This window comes from Ruditapes philippinarum, unplaced genomic scaffold (assembly GCF_026571515.1).
Source record: "Ruditapes philippinarum isolate M1 unplaced genomic scaffold, ASM2657151v2 ctg540_1_1_1_1, whole genome shotgun sequence".
NCBI classification, from domain to species: Eukaryota; Metazoa; Mollusca; class Bivalvia; order Venerida; family Veneridae; genus Ruditapes; species Ruditapes philippinarum.
In genome coordinates this window covers 259,243-280,000 of record NW_026857945.1, presented here as the reverse complement: position 1 = coordinate 280,000, position 20,758 = coordinate 259,243, and the positions used below count along the sequence as shown (strand labels likewise).

General features: G+C 33.7%; 1 protein-coding gene across 1 annotated transcript in view; it reads right to left on the bottom strand.

Annotated features, from left to right (window-relative positions):
* Positions 1 to 579: 579 nt before the first annotated feature.
* Positions 580 to 20,758, bottom strand: part of LOC132751566 (DNA-directed RNA polymerase III subunit RPC1-like) — a gene marked incomplete at its 5' end in the record, with an annotated part of 259,988 nt that continues 239,809 nt past the window's right edge. Inside the window, 2 exon segments of the mRNA XM_060741739.1 lie at positions 580 to 853; positions 11,950 to 12,019. Coding sequence (XP_060597722.1) covers positions 781 to 853; positions 11,950 to 12,019 — 143 coding nt within the window.

Here is a 20,758-nt window from a genome sequence, read left to right as displayed (position 1 = left end):
ATAATTTACACTTTTTTTGCAAAGGAAGGAAATAGAATATCTAAACACATTTTGCATGAAAATAATGCAGTGCTGATAATCGATAAACTAGGTCAGAAATATATACAATCTTATTAATAAGAGCTTCTAGGCAGAGGAATCGTTATTTTGAAAATAATTTCAGTCACCACAACAGATATTTCAGGATATATTTACACATAAAAGTTGATTTCCTTATGTTTTTACTAGCATTCTTGCTCTATATTAAAAACATAACTCCGATTTTATATATAATATTTTTGTATTTCTACTTTTTTGCTTACGACTTTTATTCATAAAACCCGTAATTGGCTGCTTCGGATGGGACAAAATAGGACAATTATTTATTCGTATAATATGATATTCCTTTGTTTATTTCATCAGTCAGATAACTAATGTTCTTGAACATAAACGCTTTCAACACATCCAGACATTATATGACTAAATCTTGTAATATTTGTTAAGATGTTATTTGTTTCGATAGTAGCCGTCGATATTCCATGTGTAGATGACATAACTCTGAACACGCCTGAGGGCGTGTCCGTCGCAAAAACAAATATATTTATCAATCATATTTATTAACAAAGTCATTACAAAACATTTCAATATTCTCTTCAACAGCTGATTGTTACATCCTACTGTATGTTTCTTCCTTTTTTCTAGTTCTAGTAGACAAGCAAATCAAGTAGACTTTGAATCAATTCCTCTTGATAAATTTCAGCCCTACCGTCAATCTCCTATTATGACAAGACAAGGTGAAGGTCACGACCCTTGAACATGGAACTCTGGGATATCAAACAGTAGTGACCTCTGCGAAGGCGGTTTCTTGTCTGCTCTAATTTCAAGGTTAAGGTCATTCACTATAAATATGTCTGAGAATCTTATCACATCTCAAATGTATGATACCTATAAATTTACTAAATGATACTAGAACTATCACTAAATGTGATTAATACCCCCGCAAGACTGCTTCGGAAATGAGGAAGTTACAGTTAACAGAATACCTTGTTAAAGAATTGAAATAGAGTTATGGTTGTGGGCAATTAAAGATAGTTGTGGTTTTTGTATGTTGCATTTCCTTACAATATGGTTGACCATTGATGAAGTTTTATTGAATTACTCTGTAATAAATCCAGAAAGAGTTACGCTTCTTGAGCACTGCACTTCCTCTCATTGCGCTTGACCATTGTATGAAGTTGCATTGAATTCTAAACATTAGTTTTAAGTTATGCACCGGACAAGGAAAAGGAACAAAGGGCAATAACTCTACAAATACTGAAGATGGAGTTATGGTTATTGTACACTGCACTTCCTCTCATTTCGCTTGACCATTGTATGAAGTTGTATTGAATTCCAACTACTAGTTTTCAAGTTATGCACTGGACAAAAAAGTAACAAAGGGCAATAACTGTAATGAGTCAAAATAGAGTTATGCTTCTTCTGCACTGCACTTCATCTCACTGCCCTTGAAGTTTCATTGAATTCCAAACATTAATTTTCAAGTTATGCACTGGACATTAAAAAGTAACAAAGGGCAAAAACTCTTAAATGAGTCAAGAAAGAGTTATGGTTTCTGTGCACTGCGCTTTCTCTCAATATACTTGACCATTGTATGAAATTGTATTGAATTCCAAATAGTACTTTCCAAGTTATGCTCTGGACAAGAAAAAAGCAATAGAAAAGTTACAAAGGGCAGTAATTCTGTAATTATTTTAGATAGAGTTATGGTTCTTATGTTCTGCACTTCCTCTCAATGTGTTTGACCATTGTATGAAATTATATTGAATTCCAACCATTAGTCTTCAAGTTATGGTCCGGACAAAAGAAAGCAATGGAAAAGTAACAAAGGGCAAGAACTCTGAAATTACTTTAGATAGAGTTATGATTCTTGTGCACTGCACTTCCCCTTATTGTGCTTGACCATTGTATGAATTTGTTTTGAATTCCAACTAGTAGTTTTCAAGTTATGCTTCGGACAAGGAAAAATAACAAAGGGCAATAACTCTGTAAATAGTGAAGATAGAGTTATGGTTCTTGTGCACTGCACTTCCTCTCAATGTGCTTGACCATTGTATGAAGTTGTATTGAATTCCAACCATTAGTCTTCAAGTTATGCTCCGGACAAGGAAAATGCAACGGACGTCTCGACCGACAGACCACCGGATGACTCCTATATACCCCCATAAACCTCGTTTTTGGGGGTATAAAAATACACCAAAACATTGTTTGTCCAACATTCCTGTAACTAGAACACTGATTATCCAAAAGTAACTTAATAATCTATATAGAAATACATCTCTGAAAGTGCATTTCTGAAAACATGAACTTATTTTCCTAAATGACAACTGCTGCTATTTTCTTTATTATCTTTAAAATACTTTTTATCTAGTTTTTGAAAAAAGTGTGTGTACATATAAACAAGATTGCATTTGTGAAAAATGCTATGCCAACTAATTGCACTTTGGATATTATAGATCTGTATAATTTGGATATTATCATTAATATTGATAGTATTTCAAGTTCCTGTGGAAAAAAATAATATTCTAATCTCTAGCATGCCTACCAAAGTTCATGATGAACAATGTCTTTCGTCAACCCATTCATAAATATTATACAATACTGGTAAAAACCAATTAACCATTGAAAAGTTTATAAGAATATCTGTTCATCAGTTGTCTAGTAGTTCATCTTCACTTGCTGCATTTCTTGCATGAATGCCCTTTGATGCTTTGCATCAATGCTTTTCTTGTGCTCAAATTGTTTCATCAAATATCCCTGCAAACTAGAGTTCATGACCTCTAGCCATTTCATAAATATCTCTGAACTCTTGCTAGAGGTCATGATCATTAGACTTGCTCCCTGCTATTGAATCTATTAATGGAAAAATTGCAAAATATACAAAATATATAAAAGATATTCCTATATAAGTTGTTTCCCTCCAGACCAGAGCTGCATTACTGGTACTGCAGCGATTTTGCAAGTACTGGTACTGATACTGAATTACTCTCACAAAATTTTGCTACTACTGGTACTGGTACTGCATTACTATCTTAAAAAGTGGTACTGCTACTGCATTACTAAGCAGTACTTTTGGTTTTGATAAAAAAAAGCTTCAATTTTTCTCATAAAATAAAGCTGTCAATTACATTATTTTATTTTTGTGAAAAAGTAAGTTATCAAATCTATAGATAATTTTCTGCAATATTCCTTCAAACGTTAACATAGTATTCATCATAAAAAAGCACCAAAGACTTTAAGTAAAAATTAAATTGAGATAAACAGACTGAATAACTCTTTACCGAAAAATATCCTTATTAAAATCTTTTATTACTTTGTATTTACTAGTAAAAGAGCAAAATAATAACTAGTTAATTGCTTCTATTCTAAATAATCCTATTTCAAGTGATATTGTTAGCACCCTAAAAAGTTGTTATTTACTTTGGTATAAATTGAACAGAGGTGTGAAAGGCAACAAAAGACTGTTGTGTTTTAAATGAAAGATGATTGCATTGTATTACAGTTGACTGGTTACTTAACAAGTCAGATATGACATGAATATATGTTGTAAATATTGTTTGTAAAAAGTATGTTAAAACAATAAAGTTGTAAAAATGTTATGTTAACTTTAAAGTAAATTATGATTTTATTTCTTTACTGAATAATATTTGCAATTATTGTTTGAAACTGTGTATTTTTTCAAACTTTGATGAATATATAAAAGTAATGGTACTGATACTTAATTACTTCCCAAAAAAAAGTACTGGTACTGCAGTACCAAGCTAAAATCTAGTACTGGTACTGGTAATGATACTGCATAATTTGCAAAGTACTGGTACTGGTACTTAAGTACTACACCCTTAGTACTGATGCAGCTCTGCTCCAGACAAAACATTCTTTAAGTTTTTACTATATGTACATACAATGTAATGAAAATCAAAGACCCCAGGTCACAGGCCAATTTTGACCCCAGGGCTATAATTTGAACAATCTTAGTATAGGTCCACTACACAATATTTCATGCCAAATATCTAACCTCTGGCCTTTGTCTATTTAGAAGAAGATTTTTTAAGGTCTTACTATATACATATAAACCTCTAACCTGTGTCAATTCAGAAGAAGATTTTTAAGGTTTTACAATACATTGTATACATATAAAGTAAAACTAGGACCCTGGGGACAGGCCAATTTTGACACCAGGTGCAAAATTTGAACAACTTTGGTAGCGTAACAGTTACAATAGATGATATTATTTGCCAAATATCAAAGCTCTAAGCCTTGTACCTTCAGACAAATTTTTACTATATGTACATAGTGACAAGAGCCATGTTAACATGGCCATCACCAGCCAAATGCGAATTTGCTCATTGGAAGAATGTATATGTAGTAGAGCAGAATAATTCAATTTTAAGAGGTATTTTGGTATTGAATACTGATGGCTGAAGTGATTACAGATTTGAAACCTATGTGAATACTGATGGCTGAAAATAACAAAGGGCAATAACTGAACAAGATTGCATTTGTGAAAAATGCTATGCCACCGCATTAATACAACACTAAATAGTAGTGTAGGAACAGATTTTTTTTTCTATATTGAAGACTGTCATAATGCATAGATCCCTGACCTATCTAATTCTTATTATCAGATTAGTGGTTAAATCTATTGTTATTCAAATAAAAGATCAGAGTAGGAATATATCAATGAACTTGAGTCTAGTGAATTTGGTGGTGAAGGCCATATTTCACACAGCCTAAATTTCATGACTACAACACAGTAAGACACTTTGTCAAAATCTAGGTCAGCTGATATTAAAGTTCACTTTACATCTTAATCTGTGAACATGGTTCAAATTTCATAGCTGTACATCAAAGGACAAGAAAGTAGGTCACATCATCAAAATCTAGGTCACCTGATATCAAAGTTCAATTTTACAACTATAATTGTGCACATGGTCAAAATTTCAATGCTGTACATCAAAGGACAAGAAAGTAGGTCACTGTCCACTTGGGCAAGGCAAAATTTTGACCCAAGGGTTTAAATCAAAACAATCTTGATACAGGTCCACCAAACAACATTTCAAGCCAAATATCTAAGCTGTAGCTTTCTCCCATTCAGAAAACATTTGTTTTATTTTCTGTTTTTACTATGTGTACATAATGAGAATCACTGCCTCCGGGCAGGGCCAATTTTGACACCAGGGGAAAATTTTGAACTTTGGTAGAGGACCTATAGATGATATTATATAGCAAACATCAAAGCTTTATGCCTTGTACCTTCAGACAAAAATATTTTTATTTTTTTACTATAATTATGTACATAATGAAAATCAATGACCCCCGGGCGGCACCAATTTTGACCCCAGGGCTATAATTTGAACAATCTTAGTAGAGGTTCACTTTGCAAAGTCTCATGCCATATATTTAACCTCTAACCTTTGTCAATTCAAAGAAGAAGATTTTTCAACTTTTTGCTTTATACATATAAGGAAAACTATCGCCTCTGGGGCAGGGCAATTTTAACACTAGGGGCATAATTAACATAACTTTAGTAGAGGACCCATAGATGATATTATATACCAAATATCAAAGCTCTAAGCCTTGTACCTTCAGACACGAAGGTTTTTTAATATTTTACTATGTGTACATAGTGAAAATCAATGAACCCTGGGGGTGGGGCCAATATGGGCTATAATTTGTACAGTCTTGCTAGAGGTTCACTACACAATGTTTCATGCAAAATTTCTTAACTCTAGCCTTTGTAAATTGAGGGAAGATGATTTTTTAAGTTTTTACTATATACATATAAGGAAAACCTATGGCCCATGGGGCGGGGCTAAATTTGACACTAGAGGCAAAATTTGAACAACTTTGGTAGAGTACCTATAGATGATATCATTTAACAAATATTAAAGCTCTAAGCCTTGTACCTTCAGACAATAAAATTTTTTGATTTTTTTACTATATGCATATATTGAAAATCAATGACCCCTGGGGCGGGGGCAATTTTGACCCCAGGGCTATAATTTGAACAATCTTGCTAGAGGTTCACTACACAATGTTTCATTCAAAATATCTAACCTCTAGCATTTGTCAATTGCTAGAAGATTTTTCTTTATAATTTTTACTATAAGTTTTTACTATATACATATAAGGAAAACCAATGACCCCCAGGGCTGGGCCGATTTTGACCCCAGGGCTATAATTTGAACAATCTGGGTAGAGGTCTACTAGACAATGCCTTATGCAAAATATCTAAGCTCTAGGGCTTCTGGGTCTTTAAAAGAAGGTATTTTAAGTTTTTACTATATGAACATATCGTGAAAATCAATGACCCCTGCGGCAGGGCCGATTTTGACCCAAGGGGTATAATTTGAACAATCTTGGTAAGGGTCTACCAGACAATGCCTTATGCAAAATATCTAAGCTCTAGGCCTTTTGGGTCTTTACAAGAAGGTATTTTAAGTTTTTACTATATGTACATAAAGTGAAAATCAATGACCCCCGGGGCGGGGCTGATTTTGACCCCAGGGCTATAATTTGAATAATCTTGGTAGAGGTCTACCAGACAATGCCTTACGCACAATATCTAAGCTCTAGGCCTTTGGGGTCTTTACTTGAAGATTTTTTTAATTTATTCTTATAATTCCTTTTGGTTGCCATGGCAACCAGATTTCTGCATGGAATGAAATTCTTTGAACAACTTTGGAAGCCCTTCACCCAAGGATCAATCCTGCCAAATTTGGTTGAAATTGGAGTAGTGTTTTTTCACAAGAAGATTTTTTAAGTTCAATATATAATCTATAGAACACACACACAAGTGAATGGCTATATGCCACCCAATCGCAGATGCTGCGGTGGCATAAAAAAGTTATGATCCAGGTATAAGTTTGCTGACAGCATCGGCAACGGCGCCAGGACTATAACAATACCAAAAAAAAAAGTCAAGCTAAAAAACAATGCAAAATAGTGATTTTTGGCAATTTTAAGACGTCCCCCCATTGCCATGGTAACAGGAAATTTACGATTGAGCATGCTGTTACAGAGGCTATGGTCTAGTCAACATTTGTGCCAAGTTTCATCAAAATTGAAGCATATTTTATAGTTTCATAGCAGTTTGAACTTGTTACAGGAGGCTTTTAAATGAAAACGGCCATTTTTCGCAATATGCTCATGGGGTAAAAGGTTAATTAAACAAGAGGGCCATGGTGGCCCTAAATCACTCACCTGACCCATCAAATTATCCATATTTGAGCAGTGTGATCTAGTTTTTTACCCAGGTGACCCATATTCGAACTTGACCTAGAAATCATCAAAACAAACTTTCAGACCAATTTCCAGGATACTTGGAAATTTTCTATTTTAAGCACCGGTGACCTAGTTTTTCATGCGAGATGACCCATGTTCGAACTCATCTGAGCAATTACCTAGACAAGCATCCTGACCAAGTTTGATGATAATTGAGTCAAAAATGTGACCACTAGAGTGTTAACAAGGTTTTTCCATAAGTGGGCAGTGTGACCTAGTTTTTCCTTGACCTAGAAATCATCAAAACAACCTTCCTGACAAATTTCTAGAATATTTGGATCAAAACTGCAGCCACTAGAGTATTAACAAGCTTTTTCTATTTTTAGCTCCTGTGACCTAGTTTTTGACCGGAGATGACCCATCTTCGAACTTGACCTAGAAATCATTAAAATAACCTTCCTGACAAATTTCTAGAATATTTAGATCAAAACTGCAGCCACTAGAGTGTTAACAAGCTTTTTCTATTTTTAGCTTCTGTGACCTAGTTTTTGACCGGAGATGACCCATCTTCGAACTTGACCTAGAAATCATTAAAACAACCTTCCTGACAAATTTCCAGAATGTTTGGATCAAAACTGCAGCCAGTAGAGTGTTAACAAGCTTTTTCTATTTTTAGCTCCTGTGACCTAGTTTTTGACCGGAGATGACCCATCTTAGATCTTGATCTGCCTTCCCCCCCCCCTTTTGAGGCCTCAAACAGTGGAAAAATGCCCTATTTAGGCCCTAAACACTGTGTTTTTGTTTAAGAAATGTTGTTTAAAAAGTGACCACTTTTTTGGCGCCGACCCCCATTCAAATGTTACATCAGGGGGTTGCCAGATAGGATATGTGCCCCTTCTGTTTGTGGGGTTGGAAGGGGGGCGGTAGTCGCCCTCATCACCAAGAAAATTTTGGACATGTGACAGGCTAAAAATGGCCTCAGGTTGATCTTAGGGTAACTAGTAACCGATGCTGAAAAGCCTTTTACTCTATCTCAATTCATTGTGGAGTTGCAGCACTTTGAAATCAGTTTTCATGGAAAAAAAAATGCAAAATAGAGATTTTTGGCAATTTTGAGACGTGCCCCCGTTGCCATGGTAACAGGAAATTTACACATTGAGCATTTTGTAACAGAGGCTATGGTCTAGTCAACTTGATCTTAACACTTTACTGGCTGTAACTGAATATAAACATGTGACTAGTGTAGATCAGGATCAGCTAGCACAATTGTGCTGTCCTATCATGGCCTGCACTGTTTGAAAGTTAAATGGTTTTGTCCAGACTGACTGATGGACAAGTTCATTTAATATACTAAATGAGGTATGTATTGAATTAGAATACAGTGAAAGCTTTTTAGAAGATTAAACAGGGAAATTCAAATTGGCATTAATGTGTGCAGTGATTGGTGACAAGTAACAGCAGCTCTTGTCCTGATCATTAAAATATCATGCCACCAGATTCAGAACTTTTCATGAAAGTTGAGTGAGTGTTGTAAATAGTTAAATTGCCAAGTGGTTAAAATAAAATTTCAGCTAGAATAAAGAACAATGCTAGAACAATGCATATAAAATACCTAAACTATGACAAAATATGCAAAAAACACCCTTACTTATTCAGTTAGATAGAATCATAGATAGTTAGTAATAAGGTAAATTTAGTTTTACTTTAGTTTTACTCAAAATTCTGCATTATTTGAAGAATTTCTAAAGTCATGTCAAATTTCCTTCTTTATCTTTATACTTTAACTCCACTTAGGTTTAATTTTGACATACTGAGACTCCTGTTCAGAAACAAATTTTTGGTCCCATCATTTAAAGTCCAACATATTTTCATCTCAATTAGTTGAAGTTTGAAAACAGCCAACTGATAAAAGGTCGGCCACATCAAGGTGAGATGATGTCACTCTGGTTCACATGTTTCATAGTTATTTTAATTGCCGGTCATCATGTATTATTAACAGTTGTAAAAGTGTTATCAATGTAAATGACATCTGTATATTAACAAGAGCGATCAGTAATCACATGTGTCGCCTCATGATGGCCAATTTCATGTTGGGACAAATTTTGTGACAGACGGACAGACAGACGGACAGACAGACGGACAGTGCAGATCAATCCTGTAAAGTTTCATTGAAATTGCATTAGTGGTATAAGAGAAGTAGTCCGGACAAACTTTAAAAATAAAAATTATTAAAGGGCCATAACTCTGACAATAACCATTGAACCGGAAAATGCTGACAATATGCACAACTAGACTTGGTACTGATCATTCCTGTAAAGTTTGGATGAAATAGCACTAGTAGTTTATGAGGAGTAGTCCGGACAAGCTTTTATGTATTTGGCAACACACAGAAAAAAAACACCTTTTTATCAAAGGGCCATAACTCGGCCAAAAATCATTCAACCGGAAAACCCGTGCAATATGCGCAAGGACTTGAGCTACAGATCAATCCTGAAAAGTTTCATTGAAATTGCATTAGTGGTATAAGAGAAGTAGTCCGGACAAACTTTAAAATTATTAAAGGGCCATTACTCTAACAACAAGAGCTGTCACAGGAGACAGCGAAGCTCGACTAATAAAATACTGGACGCAGTAAGGAGGACAAAACTATGAAAGAAAAATCAATTATGTATAATTATGTATTAAGTTATAGTAAAAAAATAATATTTGTTAACATAAATTCCAAGATCAAGGGGAATAATTCTAGAAATAGTCATGCTAGAGTTATGGACCTTGTCAAACAACATTTGTGTAATGATAAGAAATATATATTTGAAGTTTGAAGTAGATACCTTAAAAAGTAAAGAAGTTATTATATTTCTTAAAGAAAATCCTAAGTTCAAAGAGAGATAAATGTGTAAATATTGCTTCAAAAGTTATGAACATTGTCACATAAAATGTAATTGATGATAAGGAATAAGTATTTGAAGTTTGAGGTAGATACCTTTAAAAATAAAAAAGTTATAATAAAAAATAACATTTTTCTAGTAAAAAAATCTAAGTTTATGCGGAGATAATTCTTGCAATATTGGTGCTAGAGTTATGAACCTTGTCACATAAGATGTGGATGATGATAACGTAAATATATTTGAAGTATGAAGTTGATCCCTTTAGAAATAAATAAGTAACAGTAAAAAAAATATTTTTTATGGAAAATTCTAAGTTCAAAGGGAGATAAATCTGAAAATATTGGTGCTAGAGTTATGAACCTTGTCACATAAGATGGGGATGATGATAACATAAATATATTTGAAGTATGAGGTTGATCCCTTAAGAAATAAAGAAGAAACAGTAAGAAATAGTACTTTTTGAGGAAAATTCTAAGTTCAAGGGGAGATAAATCTGAAAATATTGGTGCTAGAGTTATGAACCTTATCACATAAGATGGGGATGATGATAAGGTACATATATTTGAAGTATGAGGTTGATCCCTTAAGAAATAAAGAAGTAACAGTAAAAAATAGTATTTTTTAAGGAAAATTCTAAGTTCAAGGGGAGATAAATCTGAAAATATTGGTGCTAGAGTTATGAACCTTGTCACATATGATGTGGTTGATGATAAGGAACATATATTTGAAGTTTGAAGTTGATACCTTAAGAAATGACAAAGTTATAGTGAAAAATATTTTACTGCACCAAAACTTTAATCTAAAATCTGGACGCGGACGCCGGGGCGAGTAGGACAGCTCTCCATATACTTCGTATAGTCGAGCTAAAAATCATTGAACCGGAAAATGCTGACAATATGCACAACTAGACTTGGTACTGATCATTCCTGTAAAGTTTGGATGAAATTGCACCAGTAATTTATGAGGAGTAGTCCGGACAAGTTTTGTGACGGTCGGACGGACAGACAGACGACGGAGAAGTGATCCCTTTATGTCGCCACTACTCCGTAGAGGCGACACAAAAATGTTCCATCATTTTACATATGCATACATTAATATGTACTTACAGTTCACAATATTTGCTACTTTTGTTTTTGTCCAATGATCAATTCATATTCTCCAAGGTATTAGATATATTGTTGTTCAAATAAACATGTTATTGTGCTTCTATAGTAATGAATTGTCATGAGTACTTATTGTGCTCAATATTTTTACTGATGAATACTGACCAATTTGATTGCATGTATGTCATTGCTACAAATATTTGTGCTTGTGTTTCACTATAGATATACATGTATTAAATTTTCAATAATATTTTTTGTTCATTAATAATTTATAGTTATAAGTGATTAACCGTTATTTCAACTGTTTAATATTGCAGCATTGCCATTACCAACAATAACAAACATACTACTTTGGACATTCAATCAGGCACACATTACACAAATTCTGTTTCTCTTGAAGTGAAATGCCCAGTCCCTTAAAATTCGAGTTACTGAGAGTCAACTGTATAAGCAAAACCTATGACCCCCGGGGGCGGGGCCAATTTAGACACTAGAGGCATAATTTGAACAACTTTGGTTTCAGAGGCACACCACATGACAACCACAATAGCTCATCATGAGCACATTGTGCTCTGGTGAACTAAAAGTGCAAAATGAATTCAACTGTTACAACAAACAGTATTCTGTACAACAGAAAGTTATTCATTATTTTAAGCTATTATTATTCATTGTTCATCAGCAATGATATAAAAGGATACTTGTGTAGTAGTTGGAATAGTCCTGTACCTATTGTCATTGGTATACCCATAATAATACACTCACTTACACCTGAAATAATACATGTCTGCAATATTATACTCATGTATACAGTACATCACTTGTGGGAAATATATTATACATTGACATATATACTTTCCATTAATATACACAGAAAACATTGACAAAAAAAAAAAGAACTATCGCTGAATGAGATTCATACCCCCACCAATGTCCTTGACAGACGACGACTTGGGGAATAACTTTAGTGGCACAAATACATATACATAAAAAAAATTATCTCTGGTGAAAAAAAAAGACAAATTGTACAGGTAATAGTATAAATATATATATTATCAAATCATGTTCGAAACAGTTACAAATAACATTTCATTTTCCCAATGTACTAAAACAAACAAAAGCAGTGAAGTTAAGAAAATAGCATAATTATGCCAAAATGTAATTAAGAGTGGAAAAACTTTGCATACTGAGCTTACTTATATAAAAAAATTTACCCTTCATATATTATATAGTTTCAAGTGAATATTTGTTCTGGTTTAAGAAACATTATAGTAAATAAATTTAAAGACATAAAAATGGACTTTACTTTGTCAAAATACAATAGAAAGTTATCCCCCCCCCCCCACTTTTTTTAGTTATGAAACCTGCATATCTTACTTGCGACACTTCGTATATATTTGAAGTTTCAAATGATTATCTGTTTTAGTTTTAGAAATATACATGTTAAAATTTCAGAACATTTTCTATGTCAATTTTTGACCTTCAAGTGTGGCCTTGACCTTAAGCTGGCACAAGGTAAGATGATTCTGCATATTGCCCAGTTGGGGTGAACATTTGAGTCACGTTTGAAGAAAATCCTTTCATTAGTATAGAATTTATAGAGCTGACACGCCATTATTGTCTAGTATTGATTGAATGCAAATTTAAAGACTTAAAAAGGGGCATAACTTTGTCAAAATGCAATACAGAGCTATGAAACTTGACCTGCATATCTTACTTGTAACACCTCATATATCTTTTAAGTTTCAAGCAAATACCTGTGCTAGTTTCAGAAATATTCAAGTTAAGAACATTTTAAGTCAATTTTAGACCTTAAAGTGTGACGTTGACCTTAAACCGGCACAAAGGTAACATGGGTTCTGCACATAACCTTGTTGAGGTGAATATTTGAGTAAAGTTTGAAGAAAATTCTTCCATTAGTATAGGATTTATAGAGCGGACACAACATATTGTCTAATATTTGATTGTATGTAAATTTGAAGACTTAAAAACTTTGTCAAAATGCAATACAGAGTTATGACACTTGACCTGCATATCTTAATTGTGACACTTCATATATATATTTTAAGTTTCAAGCAAACACCTTTTCTAGTTTCAGAAAATTTCAAATACATGTTAAAATTTGAGAATATTTTCTAAGTCAATTTTTGACCTTCAAGTGTGACCTTGACCTTAAGCCGGCAATAGGGTAACATGAGTTCTGCACATTACCTTGTTAAGGTGAACATTTGAGCCAAGATTGAAGAAAATCTTTAAATAAGTGTAGGACTTACAGAGCGGACACGACATACTGTCTAATATCTGATTGTTTGATATTTGACCTTCAATTGTGACCTTGACCTTGAGCTGACACATGGGTTCTGCACATCCCCTTGTTGAGGTGTACACTTGAGCCAAATTTGAAGAAAATCCTTCAATTGGTATAGGATTTATACAGCGGACACAATAATGGAGACGGACGGACGTACACAACAAAGCGAATCCATTATAGCCCCCCCCCCATATTTTGTGGTGGGGGTATAAATATAATTAATATAATTCAACAACTAAGACAATGTTTTTAGTCTGATAAGTCAATAAAGAACCACACTTGATGATTTTACCTGATGAAAAATTAGAATAACAGCTATAAAAAAATTGATATGTCATTATGGAATTATATGTGTGACTAATGGCAAAATTCAGGGGGCATACCAGTGCAATCTTTAAATGTAAAAAAAAATACAGTTCATGGTTCCTTGTTAAAATCGGCTCTAGTTATAACAGGGACAATAATTGCTCCCTTAATTAACCGGCCCAGAAGAAATTGAAAAATTCAACTCTGTCGTGCATCATTTATTCCTGTTTTCGCGTACATCCTTTTTGAAGAGAACATTAATGGGAGGTAACTCTTTGAATATTATTACCCTAAGAAGTTTTTGTTTTAATCAAATATACAGTTAAACTTGGTTTGCTTGAACTCAGATGGCTCGAACACTTCCCAGAGACCCAAACTCATTGCTCAGTCAAGGCAAAATTCCTAAATAATCTATATTGTTCTAGCTTGGATTGCTCGTAAACTGATCTCAAACTCTCAAACTTAATCTCTGGTCCCTTGTGAAAATCACACCTTTTCGGTCAAACACAAACAGATAACAAATGTTGCGGGTCAACATGTTCTGAATTAATGACAACCCGCGTCACAATTAGTGATACCCCGCGTCACATGTTTTTAACACCTTGTGATCATAATAAAGGCAATAAAAATTAATTGATACAAAATTAGAGGTGCTGTTACCGATTTGTTTCTTATGATAATAGTTTATTTGCTGTTTTTAGTAAAGATACAAAGAAATTTTTGTGAAATAAATGAAATGTGCAAGTCAATACAGTCTACTCCACTTATAACGAGATCTGTTTTAACAAGATACTGCTTATAATGTACATTCTACTGTGTCCCGGCCTTTTTCCTTCTATTTTCCTTTCATTTTATATTGTTTATAACGAGATCGGTTTTAGCGTGATATCGGTTACAACGTACATAATTTCCCATGCGTGTTTTTCAGAATTTAGATGATGTCACTTCATTGGCACTTCGTCTGCATCAGTTTTTCATCTTGAGAAAAACAATGACAATTGTGACCAAGAACAAAGGGCAATTAAGGAAGAAATTGAAATTATTGAGCAATTAGCGCCTTGTTTTGTCAGCACTCCAGGCTAAATTGCCTTAAAGGTGACGATCGAAATGTCATAAGAAAACAATTTTATTGATTAGCACAAAGGAAGTGGCTAATTTCCTGCAGTGTTATTCAGTGTTCGAGAGAAATACACTGCATGACTTTTGAAAACAAACTTTAATTTGTACATATTAATAAAAACCCATGTGGTTAGACGTAGTATTATGCGTTTTCATATGTTTTGTTTAGATTCTATGATAGTTAGATATATTTATATACATGTATAATTAAATAAACAAATACTTCTGAGTGCAATGAGTTACCTCCAATTATGTACTCTTTAAAAAGGATGTTCACGAAAGCGAAAGTAGAAATAGATGATGCCCGACGGTGTCGGATTTCACAATTTGTTCTGTCCCGGTTATAACAAGACTCGGTTATAACGAGGAATCATGCGAAGTCCTGACAATCTCGTTGTATCCGGAGTGCACTGTACATGAAGTTAACATGGTTAATGTTCATGCATGGCTTTAATTAACAGCCGCTGTTCATGTCATGTATATTGTTACTCATGTTGGTGATTATCTATTTATAGAAGGATACTTGTATGTGTTACTTTTAGTAAATGACTACAAATTTATAGATGCTGATGTAAAATGATTTTTAATTTTAAATGAATTCATTTTTGAAAATAATATTTATCCCATAATTGATAATATTGATTAACACAGTGAACCAATAATACTCATTTGTAAACACTGAAAGGAATGATTTTGACAATAATCCTTAACATTTATAAGAACTAGAAATGTGTTGCACGCCATGGATGCCCCCGCATGCAGCCAAAATTTCAGATGTTATAATATTTAGTTCCAAATTTGTTTTCACAAACTATATTTTTCATTTTAAGTTTAAAGCTCTCAATATAAACACAAACCATTTTTGTAAAAAGTTCAAGGCACTCCGAAAATTTCAGTGTTAACCTTTTGTAAATTGCATATTGTATATTTGTAGCTAAAATAATGACAACACACATTTCCACAAAAGTATGCGTGCTGAAACTTCAATATTTCTCCAACATTCAAGAGAGATAACTTTGTCCAAAATGGTTAAACCATGACCAAATTCAAACTTGAACTGCTTATTCCTAAGATGTATCTTTATGTTAAATTTGAGTTGAATGTGTACAACCATTGTGGAGATAATGAACGGAAACTAAAAATTTCTGATTTTTTTCAAAGACAAGAGTGATAACTCTGTCAGCTATCATCAAGCCATGACCAAATTCGAACTTGATCAGTGTATTCTTATGACATATCCATATCTTAAATTTGAGTTGAATATGTACAACTGTTGGGGAGATAATGAACGGAAACTGAAAATTTCTATTTTTTCAAAGTTAAAGGGGCATAACTCTGCAAAACAAGAGCCACCATCTGGCGGGGGCAACAATCGACTTTTTACTTTTTCTAAAAGCAAACAAGAAATTTTTAAACAAATCTTAATGTTTTCTTTTTATAAATTTAATCGGTCTGTCTTGTCAAATTAGTTTTGTCAAAGTATGAATCCTTTCCAAATATATACCCATGTGTATTACAGAAGAAACAAGCAATTATGAAGTATTGCAAGCAATCCATAAGTCCCCTACCGGTTAGAACCCCAGCAACATTCTGAAGGGCCATTGACCATTCAATTTTACCAGTGAATGAATGACATGAATGAACTTAAATCTTTTGAGTTCTAAGTTTGTCTATATCACAGTAATGTGTTAAGTTTCCCAGCCTAGTAAGGAAATTATGTTTATACAACCTTGTCATATTATTACGATGTGGAATTTTAAAGTAAATCCTATAAGGAATGAAGAAGTTGGAGTGAAAAATACCAATTTCTTGAAAAAAATCTAAGTTCAAGGGGGACATAGTTCTGGAAATAGTCTTGCTAGAGTATTTAACCTTCTCAAAATGTTGAGTGATAATAAGAAACATATATATGAAGTTTGAAGTAGATACATTAGGAAGTTATTAAAGAAGTTATTTAAAAAAGACAACATTTTTTTCATAAAAATCCTAAGTTCAAGGGAGGTAATACTGAAAATTTTTGTGCTAGAGTTGTAAACCTTGTCACATATGATGTGATTGATGTTCAGAAACTTATATTTAAAGTTTGAAGTAAACACCTTAAGAAATAAAGAACTTATTGTGAAAATGCTGAAAAATTTAAATCAGAAATCTTGAAATTCAGGCTATTTGTTGCCATAGCAACCAGAATTTTCAACATAGGAAGAAAAGAAAAAGATGTGCATAATCTCCAGACTGCCATCTACCCACATTTCAAGTTTCATAAAAATATTTTCAGTACTTTTTGACTTATCACTGGATCCAGTTTATGTGTTAAATTTGCCATATTTTCAGACTATTTGTTGCCATAGCAACCAGAATTTTCAACATAGGAAGAAAAAAAAAGACGTGCATAATCTCCATACTGCCATCTATCCATATATCAAGTTTCATAAAAATATTTTTAGTACTTTTTGTGTTATCGCGGGATCCAGTTTTGTGGACGGACGGACGGATGTTCTCACAGGACAGTAATTATGTGGCTACTCTATTGTTCTCTCTATTGTTCTTTTTAGCCACACAAAAGAAAATAGCCACATAAAAGCATTACGGAATGAATGACATCAAAGAGAAAGAACAGTTACCTATTGTCCCTCTAGCCACATAATTACTCTCCTGTGAGTGCGGACAGACAGACGGACGGACGGAGGGTAAACCTAAAGTCCCCTCCGGTTAAACCGGTAGGGGACTAAACAAGAGGGCCATGATGGCCCTGAGGTTGCTCACCTGTATATAGCCCCCCCAACCCCCCCCCCCTCCAACGTTGCAAAGCCAATTTAACCCAAGGGCTTTTATTTGCACAAACTTGGTAGACACCCATAAGATGTTTCATGCTAAACATCTAAGCTCTAGCTCATTGGGCTTTTTAAAAGAAGATTCTTTAAAACTTTTACTATACACATATAGTTAAAAACAATGACATCCCTGGGGCCGGGCCAGGGCTTTTATTTGAACAAACTTTGTAGACACTTACTAGAAGATGTTTCATGCTTAATATCTAAACTCTAGCTATTTGGGTTTTTTCAAAGAAGATTTTTTAAGTTTTTGCTATACACATATAAAGAAAATCAATGACCCCCGGGCGGGGCCAATTTTGACCCCAGGTCTTTTATTTGAACAAACTTTGTAGACACTCACTAAAAGATGTTTCATGCTTAATATCTTAACTCTAGCTATTTGGGTTTTTCAAAGAAGATATTTAAAGTTTTTGCTATACACATATAAGGAAAATCAATGACCCCCGGGGCGGTGCCAATTTTGACCCCAGGGCTTCTATTTGAACAAACTTGGTAGACACCTATTAGAACATGTTTGATGCTAAATATCTTAGCCATAGCTCTTTGAGTTCTTTAAAAGAAGATTTTTTAAGTTTTTACTATATGCATATAGGGAAAATCAATGACCCCCCCGGGGCGGGGCCAATTTTGACCCCAGGGCTTTTATTTGAACAAACTTGGTAGACACTTATTAGAACATGTTTCATGCTAAATATCTTAGCTCTAACTCTTTTGGTTCTTTAAAAGAAGATTTTTTAAGTTTTTACTATATGCATATAGGGAAAATTAATGACCCCCCCAGGGCGGGGCCAATTTTGACCCCAGGGCTTTTATTTGAACAAACTTGGTAGACACCCATTAGAACATGTTTCATGCTAAATATCTTAGCTCTAGCTCTTTGGGTTCTTTAAAAGAAGATTTTTTTAAGTTTTTACTATATGCATATAGGGAAAATCAATGACCCCTGGGGCGGGGTTAATTTTGACCCAAGGGCTTTTATTTGAACAAACTTGGTAGACACTCACTAGAAGATCTTTCATGCCAAATATCTAAGCTCTAGCTCTTATGGTTTTTTAAAAGAAGATATTTAAAGTTTTTTCTTTTGGTTGCCATGGCAACCAGAGTTCTGCATGGAATTAAATTCTTTGAACAACTTTTAAAGGTGACCACCAAAGGAACATTCCTGTGAAGTTTGGATGAAATTGGCTTAGTGGATTATGAGGAGATGTCATTTAAAGTAAAAGTTTACGGACGGATGCCGGACGAAAAGCGATCACAAAAGCTCACCCTGTCACTTTGTGACAGGTGAGCTAAAAAGAGAGAAAAAGACACATTTATATATACATATCTTAAATTTGAGTTGAATATGTACAACTGTTGGGGAGATAATGAACGAAAACTGAAAATATATATGACCTTGAAGGTTAAATTATTGAAGTTTTACTGATTTGTGCATAAAATGACCATTACGGCCAGTTAAACAGCCAAAAAAATGAAAATTTCAATAATCTGACCTGCAAAGTCAAGTTAATTTATGAGTGAAGGTCAAGGTTTGTAAGGCTATCCTTGAAGATTATTATGTTCAAGTTTGAAGACAATCCAGATAAAAATAACAAAGTTACAGCCAATAATAGCCAAAAAAATGAAAATTTCAATAATTTGAACTTCAAAGTCAAGGTCATTTATGAAAGAAGGTCAAGGCTTGTCTTTTTAAAACGCTATCCTGTTCAAGTTTGAAGACAATCCATTCAAAAATAACAAAAATACAGCCAATAATAGCAAGAACAAGCAAAATTTGGACTTTTGACCCTGAAGGTCAAGGTCATTTATGGACGAAGGTCAAGGTTAGTGTGGTCTACTGAAAGGTCTTGTCCCAACGGTTGTTGTGGCCAAGTATGAAGACATTATACCAAGAACTAAAGAAGTTATGATCCACATAAAAGTTTGCGGATGGCAACGTCAACAGCACCTGGACTATACCAATACCTCTACTTTTTTTTTCAAAAAAAAAGTCGAGCTAAAAATCATCGAACCATGACCAAATTCGATCTTGACCTGGGAATTCCTTTGATTTATCCATATGTCAAATTTGAGTTGAATGTGTAATACAGTTGAGGAGATAATTAAAGGAAACTAAAAATTTCATTTTACTTTAAAAGTGAAAGGGGCATAACTCTGTTAAAAATCATCGAACCATGATCAAATTTGAACTTGACCTGCCCATTCCTTTGACATATCCATATGTCAAACTTGAGTTGAATGTGTAATACTGTTGGGGAGATAATGAACAGAAACTGAAAATTTTATATTATTTTAAAAGTGAAAGGGGCATAACTCTGCCAAAAATTATCGAACCATGACCAAATTCGAACTTGACCTGTATTTTCTCATGACATATCCATATGTCAAATTTGAGTTGAATGTGTGCAACCGTTACTAAAAAATTTTGGCTGTATAAACTATAAAGCAAATGTGAAGAAATCTTTTTTTGGCATCCTCGAAAAACTTTATGGGCAAAAATGTTTAAATTTGTTTTTTACACCAGTGACCTTGACCCTAGGGATCCCTTACTTCGTAAAAAATTAAAATACCATTTAAGGTATCCATCCACCTTGAAATATGAAAGATATCATTAAATAAATGAAGTAATTTGAAGAAATTTAAGGCTGGAATAGGTTCACCATACAAGGCCCTATTTTCAAAGTGATAAAAAGGGAAATAACTGGGAAAAATTAATGGCACAGTTATATAACTTGGCATTAACTTGTACTTTGTATTGATAATTATTATAAGTGTGGTAATTATGCAGCTATATGTATAGATAGAACTTAAGAAATATCCAACTTCCCGTTTTAGGTTAAGTGCTGAAAAGGGCAATAACTAGGTAAAAATGGCAGTCATATTTATGTAACTTGCCCAGATCATGTACATTGAGTTGATAAGTAAGTGTGTAAAGAATGA